The 19,919-nt window shown below is 46.1% G+C and overlaps 2 protein-coding genes across 4 annotated transcripts in view; one reads left to right on the top strand and one right to left on the bottom strand.

Moving 5' to 3' along the window:
- LOC128889016 (follistatin-related protein 5-like) overlaps window positions 1-19,454 on the bottom strand; it is a 53,555-nt gene extending 34,101 nt beyond the window's left edge. Inside the window, exons 1-2 of one of the 2 annotated variants that reach the window (XM_054146295.1) lie at window positions 19,007-19,454; window positions 18,838-18,934 (exon numbers count right to left, since the gene is read on the bottom strand). The gene's annotated coding sequence lies outside the window, so the exon portion shown is untranslated. The remainder of the gene's footprint in view (window positions 1-18,837; window positions 18,935-19,006) is intronic. The other variant, XM_054146294.1, reaches the window with a different exon arrangement.
- Window positions 7,726-9,596, top strand: LOC128889036 (acyl-CoA Delta-9 desaturase-like). 2 transcript variants are annotated; one of them, XM_054146335.1, is made up of 5 exons: window positions 7,726-8,055; window positions 8,309-8,439; window positions 8,534-8,739; window positions 8,926-9,108; window positions 9,192-9,596. In XM_054146335.1, exons 1-5 carry the CDS (start codon window positions 7,839-7,841, stop codon window positions 9,484-9,486), a joined length of 1,032 nt encoding a protein of 343 aa, XP_054002310.1. In that variant the 5' UTR covers window positions 7,726-7,838; the 3' UTR covers window positions 9,487-9,596. The 2 variants fall into 2 exon arrangements, with proteins under 2 accessions (XP_054002310.1, XP_054002309.1); XM_054146334.1 differs by having other exon boundaries at window positions 8,348-8,439; window positions 8,926-9,451.
- Window positions 19,455-19,919: the final 465 nt, after the last annotated feature.

Raw genomic sequence — 19,919 nt, 5'->3', positions numbered from 1 at the left:
AAAGTTCCTCCGATGCTCTTTTCCAAAACGAACTCTCTGCCCAAAAGGATCGAAATCGAGCAGAGAAATGCTAGCAACTTGTTCGCGACGAAATCCTAAACGGGTCTATTTCTTGAAACCTCCACCTTTTCCCAGCGAACCCCAATGAACTTCCACCTTCCCTGGTTAATTCAGCCGGGCTAATTTTTAAACAGAGAAACGGCAGGCCCCGTGTTCCATTGTTGCGTTCCTCGGTCGATTTTGGGCGAACCCCGAGAACTCAGAAACGGTAAATCTTTCGTACCACGAAACGTACGCGTGCGTGATTAATATACCTTCCGGGCCGTGCTTTTTAAATTTGACTGCAACAATCTCGACGGAATATTCGCTCAATCATAGCCTTCGTAGTTCCTTCTTCCAGAGGCCTCGTCGACGCCGACGTTTAGATAAATAGCGGAAATCCAGAAAAAGGGGAGCATGCGAGAGCAATAGTTCGGCGAGGATAAGCGGGATACGAAATGGCCTCTTCGTGAAACGAAAAATGCGAGCTAGGCCGTGCGTGCACAGCGTATGTACACGGTGTACAGCTGCACACCCACGCGGCGGTGTTCAGGTATTTCAGGATTATAGACACAAACAGGTTGAAAAGAAGAGTGCAACGAGCCCCGAGTTATACTACCACCTACGTTACCAGCAATATTCGATATCAATTATTGATACTCCGTAAAACCGATTCGTCGAGGAGAAACACGCACTTACAGTAAAAAAAAGGTGTGTGTATCGTACCGTGCCTAACAGATCGCGTATAGCGGAGTCGAACTTTCCTGATCGGCTAAGTGGACGAAAAACTTCCACCCCTCTCGAGCCGAAAACTTTTCGCAAAGGGTGAGTGGTGTCCCGTTTTCGCGCTCTGCCACATAGGACCTCGACTTCAGCAAAAAAAAAAAAAATACACGCTTCGAGCGTGCGATGAATCAAATTTTATTAAATTTTTTTCTTCGCCAGAGAAGATACGAGAAAAGTTGATTTAATTTTTCGATATAAAAGCTGATTCGCTCGCGGCTCGCTCGATGTACATACATCGTAGATATTTCAAGGTTTCGGAATCCTTTCGCGAACTTTTACGTAAAATCCGGCCGTCTCCCGTTTCCTTCCTGTTCCGAGTCGAGCCAGCAACACCGCCAGTTGGAAGCTACGGATCAACCCGTTGGTCATCTCTCCCTCCAGTCCGCTGATAGCTCGAAGCGAACGAACGCCTCGAGATTAGGGGGCAAGTTTATAAACGTCGGAGCGTCCTGCGAATCGCTGTGAAACGTTTACCGACGGGTTCGTTGGTCGTTGGTCCGCGCTTCGTCGTTAGACCCTGGGATCCGTAAAGCTCCGACATCGGCGCGGATTTAACCGGCTCTTACCAAGCTGACAGCGGGTGAGTAGAGCAGAGAAACGGGACGCGGCGTACAGCAAACTTGACGTTACTCGACGTCGCCCAGGTGGTGTACCCGCGGTGACATCGGCGCAGACAAGATGTATCGATTACTGATACTTAAGCACCGATGTGCGATGAATCGGACGATCGACGCCGACGCCGACGCGACGCTCCACGACCAAACGACCCGATCGTTACACGTAAACGTTTCCCCGATCCTCGGACCCCAGCTCGTTTTTTGCCGAAACTCACACTCAGCCGGGGGGAAGGGGGACGGCGAAAACACGACGAAAATCATGTTGCTACAATTTTCAATTATTTCGTCGCGCAATTAGTTAAAAAGGGCGCGAACGAACAGGAACACGTAGGTTTCGTAGTATTACGCGTTGCCTGTAGGTAAATCGATATTTGATCAAATTTTCCCTTAAATTCGGTACGATGGCTTCCATATGCGCGCGAGTACGTATGTACATGACACGCTCAAGTTGTTACGTTTTGTAGAGAAATTAACGGAGAAAATTTCATTTAGTTTCGTTTCGTGAACGAGAAATATTTGCGTGGGATCAACTCGATAAAATTATTTTCATAATCGAGGAAACTGGGCGAATTTAACGGATTAGAGTATCACCGAGAGATCCAAGAGTATCGAGTAACAGTATTTTTTCAGCTGGCCCGTGGGTCGATAATTGCAAAGTGCGGCCAGTCAACGAACAATGATTTCATGGACGAATTAGTCCCCGTAATACGCTTTGCACGGGGCATTTAATTGTGTATCGTCGTTACGTAATTGTTCTAAACTCTACCCCTGTAAACTATACCGTATTCCGCGCGTCGAAAATACAGCATCGTCTTTGGTAATTATCGATAATCGATAGATGATGCGCTCCATTACGGTGTACCTACCGAATTACACGTATGTATAGCTTGTTAATTTGGGACAGCTAATGGAGTGCCATCGTACGATGTACTTGATAAGGTAATATATAGTTACTAACGTTGGATAAACGATCGTACATTAAAGGGTCAACCAACGACTGATTATTTGTCAGTGTCGGATAGCGAATAAACGTTGACTAATTAGACAGATTCGCGTTCATTACCGGATTCATGTACGCGCGATACTTGAGCGGTTTGCTAGCAAACTGGGCCAGTGGAAGTTTCACGCGTCATAATTCTAATATTTGTTCCTTTTGTTGTGCCACGTATTCAACGGCCGACGATATAGAGAACAACTTGGCATAATGGATGATTCGCGACAATATTATAACAAAAATATTTTTATGCGTACATTTTTAACCTTTAGAAACCTTTCCGAACGTAGAAACAATTAAAATACCAATTAACCGCGACAGAACCGTGGAATGAGGCATTGTAAAAAATTAATTAAAACGGATTTAAATAACGAGCTTGATATTCCGTTTAACCGCTTTCATCCGGATGAACACACGTATAATTCGTAATAACGTAAATGTATGTATTATAAAGCAGAAGGAAAGCGTGTATGAAAATAATGTCACACGCACGAGCTCTCAACAAGAACCATTACGCCCGAAACCCGAGTTAACGAAGCGCTTTTCTTAAAAGAATTACAACTCTGATAATTGAAAGCAGCCGCGGTCGCGGCAGTACGAGTAACGATCCCGTTTTACGGTTGCCAGATGATACCCCAGATGGTTAGGTACGCGAGCTTGCGCGACGTCGAGTCAGTTAGGATCCCAATTTGCTCGTCGAAGTCGTCATGTGTCTGATGTTCGCGTCTCTGTATTCCGATCGGATGTGCGATTGTATCGAATCATTGTTGATCGCGCGCAACCGTTTCTGGACGGATGCGCCAAACTCCGGAGGCGTGCGCTATTTACTCCAGTGACAGGCAAACGCGTCCTATAAGCATAGATCAATCGAGCAAATTCATCGGTTAGAACAAATTAACAGCAATTGTGCTTGTTTGGATTTGTAGCGAATATCGGTACGAGGTTTTCTAATCAGCGCGCGATAGTTATTAGTAGACCGCGGAGCTTTATGGAAAATAAAAATTGAACCTAAATAAGAATTCATTTTATTCCGCAAATACTATGACATGAACTTTACTATTGGAAACATAGGCGGTGGAATAAACGAGCTAGACTTTTCTATTACCGTTGACTTGAAAAACTTTATTCGAAACACTAGGAAGGAAACCCATTCTAGTAAGAGAAAAGCTTTCTCTTTTACGAAGAGGAAATCCAACATTTACTTTCAATCTTTTCTATATTCTCGCATATTGTGTGCATTTCGTAGGTTCCTGCACATTCGAATTTCCTATAAATGCACAAAGATCCGCGGTCCAGTTATTGGTGTTTTTTGGACATTTACACTTGGTGTAAAGGTAATTGGTCGGTCAAAGTTGTTGTTAGTCAATGTTGCACGTACGTTAACGCTTGATACCTGGCGATCTAGTGTAAATCTTGCCGTTTAGAATTGAGTGGAATACGACGGAAGGTTTGCAGGAATTGTTTAGATTGGATCGGTGGGATTCGATCAATTTTATTAATGGTCCGTTTGCTCGCGATCGTAATCTTCTCTTTCGGGAGATTGTACGTGCACGACGCCGACGCTAGGAAATGAAATCTTCGATAGAACGGGGATGTTCTCTGGTATTTGTTGTCGTGCGTACGTCGTGTGTCAGTTTTATTCGCGGACTCAATTTCCGGCTCGTGGACAAATATTCGGAATAGAATGGGAGCAGAGTCGCGCGAACGTATCCGCGATTACGGTGTTCCCGCTCGATCGTTATCAGCCAACGCGAAATTTTCATGCGAGTTCTCGATAATTGTTTGCGCTTGGGTGTTCGCGTTCTTCGTCTGTTTACGAGATTAGGATTGAATCTCTCTTTGATTACAAAGTTTCCAGCAATCCATCGCGTGCAAAGCTTTCGGGTGAAGGTAGTACGTATGCAGGATGTTCGAGAAGTACGAAAGTAATCTCAAGTATACCGTACTTTTTCCAGTGTCTCGAGAGACGCCGTTCCCACCAGGCAGAATTTTACTCGAACGGAAACGATAACGTAAACTTTCATTATTTAGAGGCAAAGATTAATTCTATCCTGTCATTCGAGTTGTAATGTTTATCGTAAAAACGATTCGTTCCAAGTCGTTCGTGTTTTATTCGTTGTTCGAGATTCGTATGTGGACATGTAAGAACTGTTAATCAGCCCCGATTTCTACTGATATCATTACCTGTAATAAAACGCAAGGATAAGTCTTTACCGTACAGGTACGATACGTTTACCATATTCGCGAACATTTACGCGAGCTTAGTTTTAATTCCTCGTGTGAAATTATTATTTACCTACTCGAGAATTCCGGCCTTCCTGTTCCGAATCGCGTTTCACGAGTTGCAATTCCTTCCTCGGCTCCCGTTATGGCCCTTCGGTTGCAGGAATCGCGAGAGTGTCATTAACAGATGAAGGTAATTACGAAGCGTCATCCTGCATCCTACGGCGTTGTTGCGCGTTATCTACAGACTAAAGCCTACGGAGATCGCGGTTAGGATGTGCATAATGTCCGCAGGCAGTCACCGCAGTTTAGGCGCGTTCATGAAATCGGTAAACTATGAGATCGAAACAAGCAAGTTCGTAAAAGCAAACGAAGGCCGTTCACAGGATTGCGCCGGGTCATCTCCAGTCACCACCGCGACGGGCTTAGGACTTTCTAAACACCCTAACCGTGAAATGTTCCTCTCGGTTTGCTGCGAACGCGCCTAAGCGTTAATGGTTTTCATCGATAAATACTTGCACGCGTACCAATTAACGAGATTTACACATGGATGAAATTTGTATAAATGTATATTTCCAACGTTATTTGTTATTTAAAGATACGTTGAGAAACGTACACTCGGGCAGCCATAGTTTTTTTCATGGAAAATTAAAGAAATTGTTTACGTATACGAGTGGTGCTTTCGGCCGGGCCACAACGCTAAAAATTTGTCAAAAAGAATTCGTAGCGGTGGAAAACACGCTCGCAGTCGAATAAATTGAAAAAGAAATTGAAATTGAAATTTTGTAAGAGTATTCTCATTCGAATATTTAAATACGTTTGTAGGAGTCTAAACGAAAAATAAGGCACGGTGGTCGACCGCTTTACGTACGCGACCAATCCCGTACCCTACGATTCGTGTTCTTATTTGACTCCCTATTGTTGGTTATGGGAGGCGCGGATACTACATGTTTTTATCTAAAAAAAACAAAAAAAAAAAAAACTAATTTTCGTTTATTTCAAGCTTTATCTTGTTTAGATGAAGCGCTGTTACGTTGAAGCGTGTTCACGTATTTGTTTGGAAAATATAAACGCATAAAAAATCGTAAGAAATATAATTACATCGCCTCGAGAATTTTAACGAATCTACTATTTATCTACCGTTTTAACGCTTCGAAATACATTAAAATGCATCGCAATGCACAGCAGGCCCGAGGTTGGGCGCACGCTTACAAACGAATACTTTTTATCTTTAAATTGGAGCCCGGGTTCCGGACTGGAAGTGAACGCCCTCTGACACGAATATTTTTGCTATCTCTACGAGTCGCGAGAACACTTTCGCGTTCGTAGCTGGGAGGGTACACGATGGCTCTTCGACTTAACGACGCGACCGTCGAGTTCCATCGGTCGAATAACGAAACGATGAACGATAACTCTAGTAAACGGGAGCGTGATTGCGTCGCGTTCGCAGACAGTTGGATGATTCGTTGGTTTTGATGGTCCATCGTTCGAAAGAGAAACGCGGCGAAGGGGTTGCGCGCGGACAAACTTTTATTATCCGGCATGGAAAACGAGAAGGCAATCGCAGCTCGTGTCGAAAGACGTGATTTTACGAGCCGGCGTGGCGGTGCTCGAGCGGCATGGGTTTGATGCGCCGATGCGCGTGCACCGGCGCGCTGTAAATCACAGCCAGAGGATTTCGAAAGACGCTCGTTCGAGTAAACGCGCGCAACCGATTAATGGGAGGAAAGATTAGCGACAACGTGCACACATTGTGTTCCACAGCGACGTGAAATATTCGCCGCGATCACCATGATTAACTTCTGGCTGACACGGAATGTACGGAGCGTCGCGTAAGACTACGAGCATCCATCTACATACGTAGTACGCATCGTCGGCGTCGGCGTCGTTTCGAACTTTACAGCCAAGTTCCATTAAAACGAGGGCTCTACTTATTTATTTCAATGAAATATCCGTTTACATTTTTCGAGGGAAAATCTGTGCGTTTTATGTTTGCAGTAGTCAGTTTCGTGAATTGCACAGCGTCTCGGAATTCGCTCGAGACCAAACTGTTCCAGACCTGTCTTTTAAGGGAAGGAAAGTTTTCCATGCATGAAAGAACAGGCTGTCGCACAGCATATTCGGATGTCACAGATGTCGAATGTGCAGTTTTATGGTCCGATCAGACGCAGCTGGTATCGAACCGCATGCGTGCCCATCGGTCTTATTGAATTATTAATACAAAGTCTGTTCGAAAGATGTTTCGTTCGCGTTTCGCCAAGCGGGGCAGTTAGAACTCGATGAAGATAGAACTTCGGTATTAAGCTGAAAGAAATTACGACAAAATCTTGATATTATACGCGAAGAATTTTTGCCACGAGTCGAGAATGATCCGCCCTCGCTTTACGGGCGCGTCTCACGGTTTAACGAGAACGTACGCCATCCAGTTTAACCTAAATCGATAGCACGAACCGAGAAAGTGTTTCTGGAATATCCTTCTAATCTCTGGAGGCAAGAGCTCGCGCAACGGGAAGTCGTTTTCGAACGCATTAAACTTTTCGATCGAACTCGAGACTCGGTGCGGCGCGAGATACTGGCCAAGAAATCCAAGAATATCGGCCGCCTAGCTTACCTCGAATTCTGTGAATTTCTTAGATTGCATTTTGGCGTGTCGTCGGGTCCGTGAACGAAGCTCCGGCCGCCGAGAAATTACGCACCGTAGATCGGATCGTAGGCGTGTCCGATACGTCGATAGCCGCAACGCATCGTTATTCGAATAAAACGATAGCCATTCCTGCGGTGAAACGCGTTAAAGTGGCGTTGAAGTCGTTATGGTAAAATCGTTCCAAGTGATTTGTGGATGTTCGATTCCGCGTCCACGGAACCGTGAAGCGAGCGCGCGCATTACGCGAAGAGGGAAAGCAGTTAATTGCTTGTAAGGAAACATTAGGTATTTTGTCCGTGTTCACGCCGCATTAGGATTCCATCGGCCACCGTCGAGATCGCTTTGTCCGGATTGAAAAATGACGAGAGAAACTTTATAGCGTCTTCCGTCCGATGGTGCGATGGTAATATTCCCGGAACTACGGAAGTCGATAACGAGGGGGTAGGGAGGGGTATCCCAGGGATTTCACGTTTCGTGTTCGAATCTCGACGAATGATTTTTGTTCGTTTGGCAACGCGAAGGTCCGATTTGGAAGATGTACAGCTCCACGGTGACCGAGTACGAGGAGAAGAAGAACGACGATCGGCACGTAGAAGAGATCGTGGAATCGTTTAAGCTGTCGAAAGGACGAGCCTTGACCGAGACACCGATAATATGGGAAAATGTGATTGGTATGGCAGCCCTTCATGCCCTGGCCATTTACGGTTTCGTACAGGGTTATCGAGATGCCAAGTTCTGGACGTGGATGTGGCGTGAGTATATAGGTCGACGTCGTTTGAATCTCGTTTAGGGTGATCCACCTTCGAGATAAGCTTCCTTCCGGTATTTCATTTCTTTACCGTTTACGTTCTTCGTATTGCAATCGATGCACATTGAGAAGCGAAGAGAGATAGCGGAGTTCTTACTCGGTACCCGTAGTAGTTGGTGATTAGAAGAGGCTTACCTTTAGATTAGAGAGGCCTCCGTGCAGAACACGATTGACACGATCGTCGTTTTCTTTCCAAGACATCGGCATCGACTTATTCATTGGCTACGGAATAACAGCAGGGGCTCATCGATTGTGGGCGCACAGATGTTACTCGGCCAAGCTTCCCCTGCGACTCATCCTAGCGTTTGCCTTTTGCATGTCTGCCCAGGTGAGTGTCCCTACCAGTAACTCTTCTTACACACCGATCGAGAGAGCAATCGGTGCACCGACTCGATCAACGTCTGGTCTTGTCGTTCGATTAGAAACGTCCCTACAGCTGGATAAGAGACCATAGAACCCACCACAAGTACACGGAGACGCCAGCGGACCCGCACAACGCGAACCGTGGATTTTTCTTCTCTCACATCGGTTGGCTGTTGGTTAAACGACACCCCGCCGTGAAAGAATACGGCAGTAAAGTCGACATGAGCGATATCCGCGCGGATCCTGTATTGGAATTCTGTGACAAGTAAGATAGTCCACCTGTTTGCGATATTTCTCATTCTCGGCTCGATCTTGAAGAAAGATCAAGGTTTCCACGAGTATTATGTAACATAATACATGGTTTTTGAACGATCCTGCAACGAAACTCGCAGAGCAATTGGAGAGAAAATTCGATAAAAATTGTACAAATTAACCTCGCGTTGCGTTACAGGTACTTCGAGATCATCATGGTGACCTCCGCCGTCGTTCTGCCAGTAGTGGTGCCGGTTTACGGATGGGGTGAAACGTGGTTCATAAGCATATTCGCTAATATACTTCGGTACATCGTTGCCCTGCACCTCACTTTTCTGGTGAACAGTTTCGCTCACATGTGGGGAAATCGACCGTACAACAGGCAAGTCTCCGGATCCGTTAATCGATCAAAGTTATTCCAATTAAAAGTTAACCGATCGATTTTTGCATTTTTTTCGATCGCAGGGAACTCAGGCCTACGGAGAACGCGATCGTGTCTTTCTTCGCTCTGGGCGAAGGCTGGCACAATTACCATCACGCTTTCCCGTGGGATTACAAGGCTGCGGAATTGGGAGCATACGGTCTGAATACCACCACCGGTTTTATAGACCTAATGGCGCGCTTAGGTTTGGCCTACGATCTCAAAACACCGGAGAAAGAGCTGGTCGATCGAGTCAGTCTGAAGAAAGGGGATGGCACCGACAGCTATTGGGGCCATTCAAGACATCGAAACGTAACCCCTACGGCTCCTGTCGATTAACGATTCGACCAATTCGTGGAGTACCTCTTGTTGTTATTGTTCTTATTGATTATTTTATAGCGGTATACTTTAGGCAGCGATACTTTCACATTTATGCGATAGATAAGTTTATAAGGAGTAAACGGTACGCGATGTTAGATTGTTTAATACTTTAGGATCATAAAATTAATACGTCACTTGATTTATAGTGAAAAAGAAATGTTAAAAGCATTGAAATGCATAGATCTAGAGTGGTTTTACCCTTTAAACGCAATATTTTCGTACGTTAAAAATCCTCGCGGTGCAGAAATTGTTGTAAAATGAATTGCGTCGAAAATTAAAGCGTGAAATAAATGACGTGAAATGTTCTTTCGTTCTCGATCGTCGTTTCAACGAGATTTCGCCAGAAGTCTAATCGAGTAATTTTAAGTAAGTATAATTTTGATCGCGTGCCAGCACTCGAATCGGATCCTCAGGAACGAGAAGTCAGCATCGCGAGTACTTCTCGTCGAAGCGATGAAAATTAATCATCGACGCAACAATGGCAGCCGATGCGTCAACGACATCGACATAGTAATTACACGCTGGCTGCTCGCTATACCAGTGAAAACACGTAACTCGACGTGTTCGCGGTTGTTTAATATTTTCCAGATTGGTGTCGGCCACGCGATAGGCATTGTACAATATGTACATGCGTTACACGCTTTATAAGTTGTAGGCGCGCGTACACCCCGCCCGCGGCCTCGTGTCTGAACCGTGATATACGTGTATGTACAGTATATGGTATACCTGTGCGCTCTAGATTATACGTATCCCACCCTCTACCCCGATCCTTGGTTTATTTTTAGGGGACAGGAAGAAAAAGATCGGTTGGACAGCCGACTGTCGTAAAGCCGAGTAAAAATACATAACATATTTCCACGAGTACGATACGAAAGTAGCCAAGTTATAGCACGTTTTTGATATTTATAACCGTACAGAACTTTCCTTCGCCTTTTATACGTGACGTTATCGCCGTTATAGACTATCGGCCGACGTATTTTAAGTCTTCGCAGGTATTTCTAGACGGTAGGTGGACGACCACAACAACGCAACGTTGCTGGCTACATGTGCGATTGTTTTAACACGAATGACATAAACAAAGAATCAAATTATGTTTCCAATCATGGATAACGGGTGTAACAATTTAAAGAGTCCGACAAATCATCCTTGCGCGATTTCCTCGCTTAGAAGTAGTATTGGCCGTCTGGCTGTATAACCTTTCTCGTCCGGGAAATTTGTTTTATTCAGAAGCGAAGCTATTTCGGTTCGTGGTATTCCATATTTATTTTAATATACACCGGCGACGGCGGGACGTTGGCACTGCCGTGGAGGTGTTACTTCGACATCGACACGGTTAAAGGAAATATCCCTATTTTAAGGATAAATTCACGGTAAAGAATCGAGGCATTAGCGCTGAATCAAGATTACTGTACTAGGCGTATATCGTGCAACGTTACATTACACGGCACAACGAAAATTCATGAAATTCTGTTGTCTTCGATCGAAGTAGGTCCCTTTGAACGGGCTACCGCGGAAAGGCTCTCCTGGACATTTTTCTAGTAATTTCGGCGCGAGTATCGATTAACGATACGAGCGAAATCGGTATCTGTCGCGTTCTCATAGAACGGCGGTGCATTCCCTTTCTTACGGCCGCGGCACGGTGTCGTCGAGTATTTTCCTGTATGAATTCGTTATGACCATCGCAATAGAACGGATCGATAAGACATTCTGTCTGTGCTCGGCTCTGATGTGTCTTTCGCCGTTAACGTCGGCGTCGCCCCGCAGGCAACGGAATAAATTCGACACGCGCACATGCCATAGGTTCATTGGTTGATCCGATCCGAGAAATCCGATTTTCACGGTTTCTTTTAATCTCGGACCTCTTCTCCTTCACTTCCTGTCCTTTTCTACGTTCGACGTTCGACTCGAGCCAAATGTAAACACAGAATAGAAATCTCGACCGAGTTACTGTAACGTTTGGGTCCTGATTTTCTTGCACTTGTCCACCCTTCGCTGTATTCCGTTCCCTCCGTGCACCACGATTACCACGAACCGATGGGCGAGCAACGAATCTCGAACACGAAGAGAGTAGCCGCACCGAGTCGACCAATATTTCTCCAAGGGTCATTCCACGCCAAATCGATCACTTGGCGAGGCCTGGCGTCGGGAATTCTTGTGGAATTGAAACATGACATCGTCCATCGTAAAATTACGGGCGGTTTATGTCGCCGTTTCGTCGCTTTTCAATTTCTTACCGATATACCTGCATTCGTACGAAATCTGCGAACGAAAGGGGACGTACTTAGGCCCAGCTCTGTTTTTCGCTGATTTTATGGGGTCCGATCGGCTTCTGGGTTCTCTAAAGCATTTGTTTCTTCGCCAAATACCCTGGTTCATTTCCGTGGCGCTATATCGCTTTAAGAAAGACGATTACGTCGTGCGCGAGGATCATATTGTCACTGTCCGGACCGTTTGTAACCGGTTCAGGAGATTCAGAGCCGCAGAGTTCAGTCTGGAATATTGGGAACGTAATGGATGACTATCGCCGCGGATATGGATGTCGAGACCTTGGTTATAAGTCGATCTATCAAGATAATCCCGAACGTAACACGTCGTAGATCGAGAAGCGTGACCTGGACACGAGAAGAGTCGACGTCTCTTAGACAGGGCTCTTATACATTTGCGTATACCATTGTCTCGGCCCTCTATATAATAAAATAATACTCCGAGTATTGCCACTATTCGCGATACATTCGTATACCGAATAGCTTGAACGCGAACGGTCCCAGATCTAGATCAAAGGAGGGCCATTACGGAGCGCGTTAAAGCGCGGCTCGAGGGGGATGATAATGCCCGCGGCGGGAACGAGGTTTCCGGCTCGTTTCGGAGGTCGCCGTGGAGAGGATGAAAGCACGCGTGTTAGAGAAATCGAGGACCGAAGGCGATCAGAAAAGACGGCGATAATGGGAGCCGCGAGTGTCGGGGTGGCTGGCAAGGAGTAGCGAGAAAAGTACAGCGAGCAACGGTTGTGCAATGTATAGCGCATACAGTACACCCGGCACAGTCGCTTTCAAGTATAAACGTAAGCGCTCGTTCGGATGCCGTGGCGGTGCATACATACTGGCAGTATTGTTTGGAAAGCAGCTCATCGCCAAGAGCCTCTCGTTAAATCTCCAAGAACTTTGTTCTCTCGCTCGAGATCAATACGGCTCCTAGTTCAGCTACATACCCGGCTACATGACAAAAGTTCTGAACTTTTGACCCGGCGGCGACCATTGTGCCCCCGACACACGTTTCTATTCCGCATTCTCCGTCTCGTGTTCTACTCCAAGTGTGTTCATTCTACGCGTACGAACATACAACATAGGCGATGGGCTGCCACGAGCCGCGGCGGGACGGCCACGGGGTGGTATTACTGTTTTGCATGCACCCGTGCGCCATACCGGGTGTACCGAACTCGAATATCGGACGCTGGTTATCAGCGGAACATATTTTTACGAGCGCGATGCCCCGTAACAAAAATTCTTTACATAACAGATCCGAGCGAAGGAAAAATTCAAAAGAGCGCCATGAATTTTACGCTCTAGGTTAGAACAGCCCTCTAATAACAAGTCGACTGTTCCCTTCGGTCCTCCCTTCGGAAGTTCTGCTTCGCAAATCTGACCTTCATCCGGGAGTAATCTCTCCGAGTATCCGTCCTTCGTGTCATTCATGAATAATTATAGTCCTCGGTAAATCTGCGCTACCGAACTAAGCTAATCGGCAAACTACTCGGAATAACCAACAGCCACGTAATCGGCGGATGGAATGTTAGTAAACAGACTCGGAGCACCAGAGACACGATCTTCGCGTAAACAGATTATCGCTGCGTCCCTCGGCGCGTGGCGTTTCCACTTAATTTCGCGAAATTGTTTCGCGTTAGAAACCTTTCGGACGGCGAGAAAACAAATGTTTTAGACGACGGTCGTTGGAAACGACGAGTGTTGCAGCGATTTGTACACCGTTCAATTCGGGGTGCGTTACGCGCGAGTCCCCGAGTCTATACTGCACACCCAGTAGCGCGTTATCCTATTCTATAATAGACGTGACCAACTGATTTTTGCCCGAGGGCCAATTTGCATTTCCTTAGTCCACACCGTGTCTCAGCTACCCCCCATTTCCGGCTCCTGCCCGACTTTTGGGACACCCTGTATATATATATATATATGTCGTATTACATATATGCGTACATACCGCGTTGTTGGCGATTCTATGACAAAAGCATTACAGGTGGTTAAAAAGAACGAATTAAGGAGAGTCCCATTCGGAGAGACGTGTACGAAGCACGTAATTATAATACAGGAAAACTTACGAGTAAATCTGAAGCCGTACATTTTAATTAAAAAATGGCGAATCTATATATAAAGCAGCAGCGTATAATGTACCGTGGCGAAGGTCTGCTAGACCCCCCGAGCTTCTAGTAGACCTCCGCCTGTCTACTTAAGGCTTAAATAACATTATTTCAGACTTGCTGGCAGTAGTAAGGCACTTGCAATGGCGAGCCGCCTCGCCATCAGTGGCGCAAATGCGATCATAAAATTAAATGCGCCAGGCCTGCGAGATCCGACCATCCGACCCGGTGAATCAAAGGTTTAATAGATTTTCGCGTGTACGTTTAAAAATAAATTTGATCGCACTGAAATATATTATTTTATTCCCATCTTTAGAAATAACGTACCGTTCTCTTACGTTTTCTTTATAATGTGTCGTTTTACCAGTTCTTTCCCCACAAAAAACGCTAATAACCTCGAACCATCCCCTCGCTCGGAGTAAGTTCCCCTAATGATTTTTACCCGTACCTTTCACCATCCCCTTTAACGCCGACGATAAAATTCCTTTCGTATCCCCACTTGTCAAGGTTACGGATGTCACTTTGCTGGAGTCTGTTTCGAGAAGGTAGCTCGGGTGCAGAAATAACAATCCTTACGAACGTTAATAATCGTAAAGATGGTAATGTTAATGACGCCGTCGGGCGGGGCCGGCGCGGCGCAGACATTTAATAGAGAACGGTCGACCGGAACGGGAAGCAATAATAAGAATAATGGAAACAACGATGACAGTAATGGGAACGATAATAGGAAGGAAACGCGGCGAAACGAACAGTACTGCAATTGTAACCGCGCCGCGAGGGTGAACGTGTAAAATTGTTTAACGAGATCATTGGCCGGTTTTTCGCGTGACTATGGTTCGAAAGTGAATACCGGGCTTCGGATCTATCGTTCTTTTTATCCATTCGAGGGATCGCGATACCTACACGATACTTATCCGTGCCGCGTTCTGGCAAATAGATCCGCGTATGCGATTTTAATCGAACGGATAACAATCGCTGAAATGGCAAACAAAAATATCGTATGGTTGCAGCGAGTTTCAGGAGTGTTTCATCTAAACGAAAACGAGTTTTTCAATCGCGAACCGATTCGACGATAATGTGGGCATTGCGAGCGATAAACGGGTCGCTATTGTTCGAACGCATTCGATATGGCACGGGAGATACTTTTTACGTAACATTTTCCGTGCTCGTAATAACTACCGGCAATCGGATCGGGTTGGGTTTCGGCCACTAAACTGCTTTTAAATTAATTTATCGTTCAATTTCAATGTTCCAAGTTCGATTCGGTTCTTCTATCTATTCTACCATACGTTGTTATCTATATGATCTATAGTACGAAATTCTTTTGTACAATTTCGGTATTTAAATAATCGTACGTGAGATGGACGAGAATTTTCTTCTCCATGTGCGACAATTTTTCCGCGAGATACGGTTCGAGAGACCGCCAGGTAAGATTTGGCCAACTCTCTATAAAAATAAAACTCTCGTGTCTGTTTTCTTTATCTTTGAGAATAAGCTCAACCGCGAACATATCGGCCGCAGTTCTCTTATACGCAGGAACAAGTCGGACAGTTTACCTACGTAAGACCGTTTTCTGCTTCGAAACGGCACGGTCTGTTTTTCGAATCACGGCTGTCCTCTCGAAAATCCGCTACACCGAATGCCATTCCGTTTCTCGGCGGGAATAAATCCTATCTAGCGTCGGAAGTGGATCGTTTCCGCGAATGTCGTTTCCCTCCGTGGCCCCTTCGCGCCGTAAAGTCAACGACGCCGCGCCAGAGTCAGAGCCGTGTAAGTACGTTCTCCCGTCCGTAGCTTGTAGCGATAAAAAATATGAACGGAAACGAAAATTACGTAATAATAACATCGACGCTGCTTGCAAACAGTTCGGGTTTAGGATCGAGCCTATCCCACTGTAACGAAACACGATTCCTCCCAGGACTGGGGCACTTGGGGAGTTGGGAGACGTCGCTTTTGCAGCCGCGTCGAATTGACGTCACGTCTTGAACATCCAATTAGACGTCGACGAAGATTACGTCACGTGTGAACTGGTTCTATGTAAATGCATGTACCGATATAACGCGACGCAAATTCGACGCGGCTGCGAAAGTGACGCGCGTCGCGCCAGCCCTTTTGGAACTTTGCGCGATCTTTACGGCTTTGAAGAATTTATGTTTCTCGTGGGCGAAAAGTGGAAAGAGTCGTAATTAGGAAAATGTAGCTTACCGAGGGCCTGCGAAACGAGCGCGAATCGCCACGCAGGGGATTCCGAATGCGTCATTCTCGAGAGAGCAGATTTTTGAATACGGCAGCTACGACGTAACGCCGGTACGTGAAATATTTTTTCTCTGCGCTTTATCCGCCGTCCGGCCCACGAAAAGCTTTCTAGCCCGTAACTGCAAAGGTTTATCGGCTCCACAGACGCCCCGCCGGTTTTCCAATTTACAGTTCGTAGCGATCGCGGTGCTGCAACATTATTGCTCATTTCTGATACGACCATCGGTGCTTTTCACTCGTGTTCCGTTGCGTGGAGTACCTGGTCGGGTCTCGCGAGAGCGTTACACCTATTGATCGCGATTCGCCGATTGGCAAATTGCACAATTTCGATCTCTCGCCGAGTAGCTATACAAACCACCCTACTGAATGTTCAATTACAACGGGTTTCACCAAAAGAGGATTTGGGATTTCGTTCCCAATACGACGCAACGAACATAAAGTATTCCAGCATTTCGGCGAAGTATTCTAGTCTATAAAATTATTCTAGTTTTCTAGTCTTTTAAAATGAAGTATTAAAAACGCAAGATCGTACGATCGCTCTGTTCGACGCATAAATTCTTCTTTACGCGACGTACGCGACACGGTACAAAACATACCGCACAAGTACGCGCAAACTAAGATAGTTGACGTTACGTTAAAAACACGATTCGTAGTTTTACAGCGAGAAGGGAGGAGGGGGGGGGGGGGGGGGCCGGGGGAGCACAAGCCAGGACGAGGGAAGTCCTCGACGCGACGTCCGCGCGATCCTAGGACAACATTTCCTTACGAGGAGACCAGACGGGCGTAATAAAAGAAAAGGGTGGAAAACGATACCGCTCGCGAGTACACAGACCCTTCAGCGAGACACGTAATTTTATCGATCCCCGTTGGTCGTTGGTTCGTTTCCGGCAGCGGTACGTACATGTACGCCGCGTTGTACGATTCCGCGATCTCCGCTTCCCTGCAGAGCCAACCCGGAGGCTGGCGAATCGGTGAAAAGACATTTTCTCGAGAGGGAGAGAAAACGAGAAACGAAAAAAAATTGTAATTGTATCGATCGGGATACGCCAGCGGTCTGTTCCACCGACGGATAAATCTAACGTTTCAACTTAACCCTCGAGCACAACGCCGAGCGTGCATCTACAGGTGGAGGCGCCTGCGCGTCGCCAGTTATATTTCGCAGACGTCATTCACACCCCCGCGTGACTCGGGAATATGCGGGAGTTGTACAGGTATGTACGTATCCGCGTATTCATCCCTCGGCGTGTTGCTCTCGCGGCCTGGGCCCAGGACCGTGGATATTCTTCCGCGTCGATTCATCCACGGATCGTGCTCGCCCCAACCCTCGTCGCGCCGTTCCCTCCGTTTTCCCAACCCTGTTCGTATCCCATTTTTCCATTCACCGCGTTTTTTTTTTGACGCTCGTGGCCTCGTTTACGCGTCTTTTGGTACCGCGACCCGCTAATAGGACGGGCCGCGATTGTGCATCCAGGTTATTTCTGGCGGATATTAAGCATCGTGGGGAGTACGGGATACGGGGCGAAATTCGCCGAACAGCGTAGAGGCTTTTGCGACTCTTCGTCTTGGTTTTGTAAGGGAACAGAGTTATTTGGGAAGAATCGGATAAAACCGAGGTCGTCGCGTCTTTATTATTACACGTTAGGGCTAGTATTTCGTTCTCTGCCTTTGCATTTAATTATCCGTTACTCTGACGTGGTTTAAACGCACGAATTGGAGAGACTTGTTGGATCGCGCGGAGGAAGATCGAAGACGATCGCGTGGGTGGCACAGAATTAATTTCTATGCGTAATACAAGTAACTATGGCTCTGTAATTAGAGGGTGTGTACGCGCAGAGACCTGAAACGCGCTATAAATGCATCGTTAATAATCGAGGAACGCAAGCCAGACCTTTTTGGTTTCGATGGATCGAGATCTGGATCCTAGGTGCTCGTTTCCGCGGCCGTTGGGCGCGTTATACGCAAACATTTTGTTACTCGGCGTCGAACGTGCAACGTTATTTTAACGCGAGTTTTCTGTGTTTGAAGCTGTCCTGGACGTTGCAAGCTTGGTAATTGTGCGGGTTAAATCGAGCGTTCGGAAACGTATGTATAACGAGACGTATAGAAAGAAAAATATTAAGAGATTACGATTAAGAATATTGCTACCGTACCGAACCGTTAGAACAAGTTAGTTTAACGAAGGACTTTTACACTATACTCCCATAAAATATACTACAACAATTTGTGAATAATGTTTCCTAACTCGTTAACGACGAAAACGTTTGTAGAAATGATTCGCAACTAAAGGATTGTATAAAAAATATAATATAAAAATAAAGACCAGAAAGTTGGCTGTACATAGATATATATGTATAATACAGAACGCGTGGAAGTGATCCGCATGCAACGTGTATCTTGGTTCCAAAATGCTCGTCGGTGAAAAGGTGGTTCTGCAACCCAACCGTGAACGTGAAAATGAGTGAAAGCAAGGTTTACATATGCCACAGTGTGTCGTTCAAATTCAAACTCATTCTCTCTCTCTCTCTCTCTCTCTATCTATCTATCTATCTATCTATCAAAGGACTGGCAGATAGCATAAATAACAGAGTGATCTCTATCATGTAGCATCTCTTAGAAATAACTAAAACAAGACCGAGTGGTATGGTGCTTGAAAGTTTATGAAAACTGATAGGACGAAAGCTCACCGTCGCAAGAGAGCTCACCGTCGCGGTCGTGGCCGTGGCTTAAATCAATTACATTAAGGAAGCTAGATGTCGGAGCAGAGACCGCCACGCGTTTTCTCTGGAAGGAAAGTTTCGCGAGAAAGAGCCACGGTAAACATCAATCTTGCCGAGTGTAAATCGTTTCGCTCACCCTATGCGTGTAACTGGTTCCGCCGAGGCTGTTTGGTAAATAACAATCTTCAGAGCCACTGCGACAACCACCGCAACACTTTCCACTTGTGTTCAGTGAGAACGGAGACCCTTGCGGATTTTTGCATCAGGATATCGGTGAGATTCACGATCCACCATGGATCGATTGAATTCCGGTGTTTCGCTTGGTATCGCGAAGGCTCGAAACAGAATCGTTTCAACCGCGTCTTCGTATTCTCATCGAGTCGGCGACGAACGAACCCGATCGACAGGCAGCGAGCATCGTTGTTAGCGGCGAGTCGAACACCGAGTCGAACTCGAACGTATAAGCAAACCCATCGACAGCGTGTTGCTATGTACACGCGTGTAATCGGTGATGGAGAACGTGTGCTTTGCAACCGACCGACCGCAGTGATAGCTTGGGGTGAACTGAACGTGAGGAGAGGGTTGGAAAACGACGTGGAATCCGTCCAACCTCACCTGACGAAGCGGCAGTGGCGCAGCGTGCGCCCTTAGCCGCGCCTGCGTCTAACCGTCAGGCTACCCACGAACTTACTCAAACTTTCCCGACTGTTCGAGCAATTAGGGGGATAAACGGAAACGGGATTAATCCGTGCTTTCGGTTCCAATTGTACGTTTCAACCCACCGATGGCCTCCCGAGTTAGGTCACTCGCGGTGAATTATTTTGAACTTCTTGAATACTCTTTAGTCTTCCTCGTCCTAACAAACTTTTAAGTCCTTTATTGACGTTTAAATCGATTTATTACAATTCAGCTCATTACAATTCGGATTTTATCAATGATGCAGTACAACGAACGCCTGCAATATTTCCACCATTGAAGGATGCGAAGCAATGTTGAAACGTTGAACGAAACTACTTGATTAACTTAAATCGAATTTTGAATCGAATTAC

Source organism: Hylaeus anthracinus, unplaced genomic scaffold, assembly GCF_026225885.1.
Source record: "Hylaeus anthracinus isolate JK02 unplaced genomic scaffold, UHH_iyHylAnth1.0_haploid 11994, whole genome shotgun sequence".
NCBI classification, from domain to species: Eukaryota; Metazoa; Arthropoda; class Insecta; order Hymenoptera; family Colletidae; genus Hylaeus; species Hylaeus anthracinus.
Note: the sequence above shows the minus strand (reverse complement) of the source record. Positions and strands in the feature narration are given on the sequence as shown.

Bases quoted from the DNA above. Each gene is read 5' to 3' on its own strand.
- LOC128889036 (XM_054146335.1), top strand. From the start codon at position 7,839: ATGTACAGCTCCACGGTGACCGAGTACGAGGAGAAGAAGAACGACGAT. The intron at 8,056-8,308 runs GTGAGTATATAG...TTTCTTTCCAAG, and splicing joins GTTCTGGACGTGGATGTGGC to ACATCGGCATCGACTTATTC. The intron at 8,740-8,925 runs GTAAGATAGTCC...GTTGCGTTACAG, and splicing joins GTATTGGAATTCTGTGACAA to GTACTTCGAGATCATCATGG.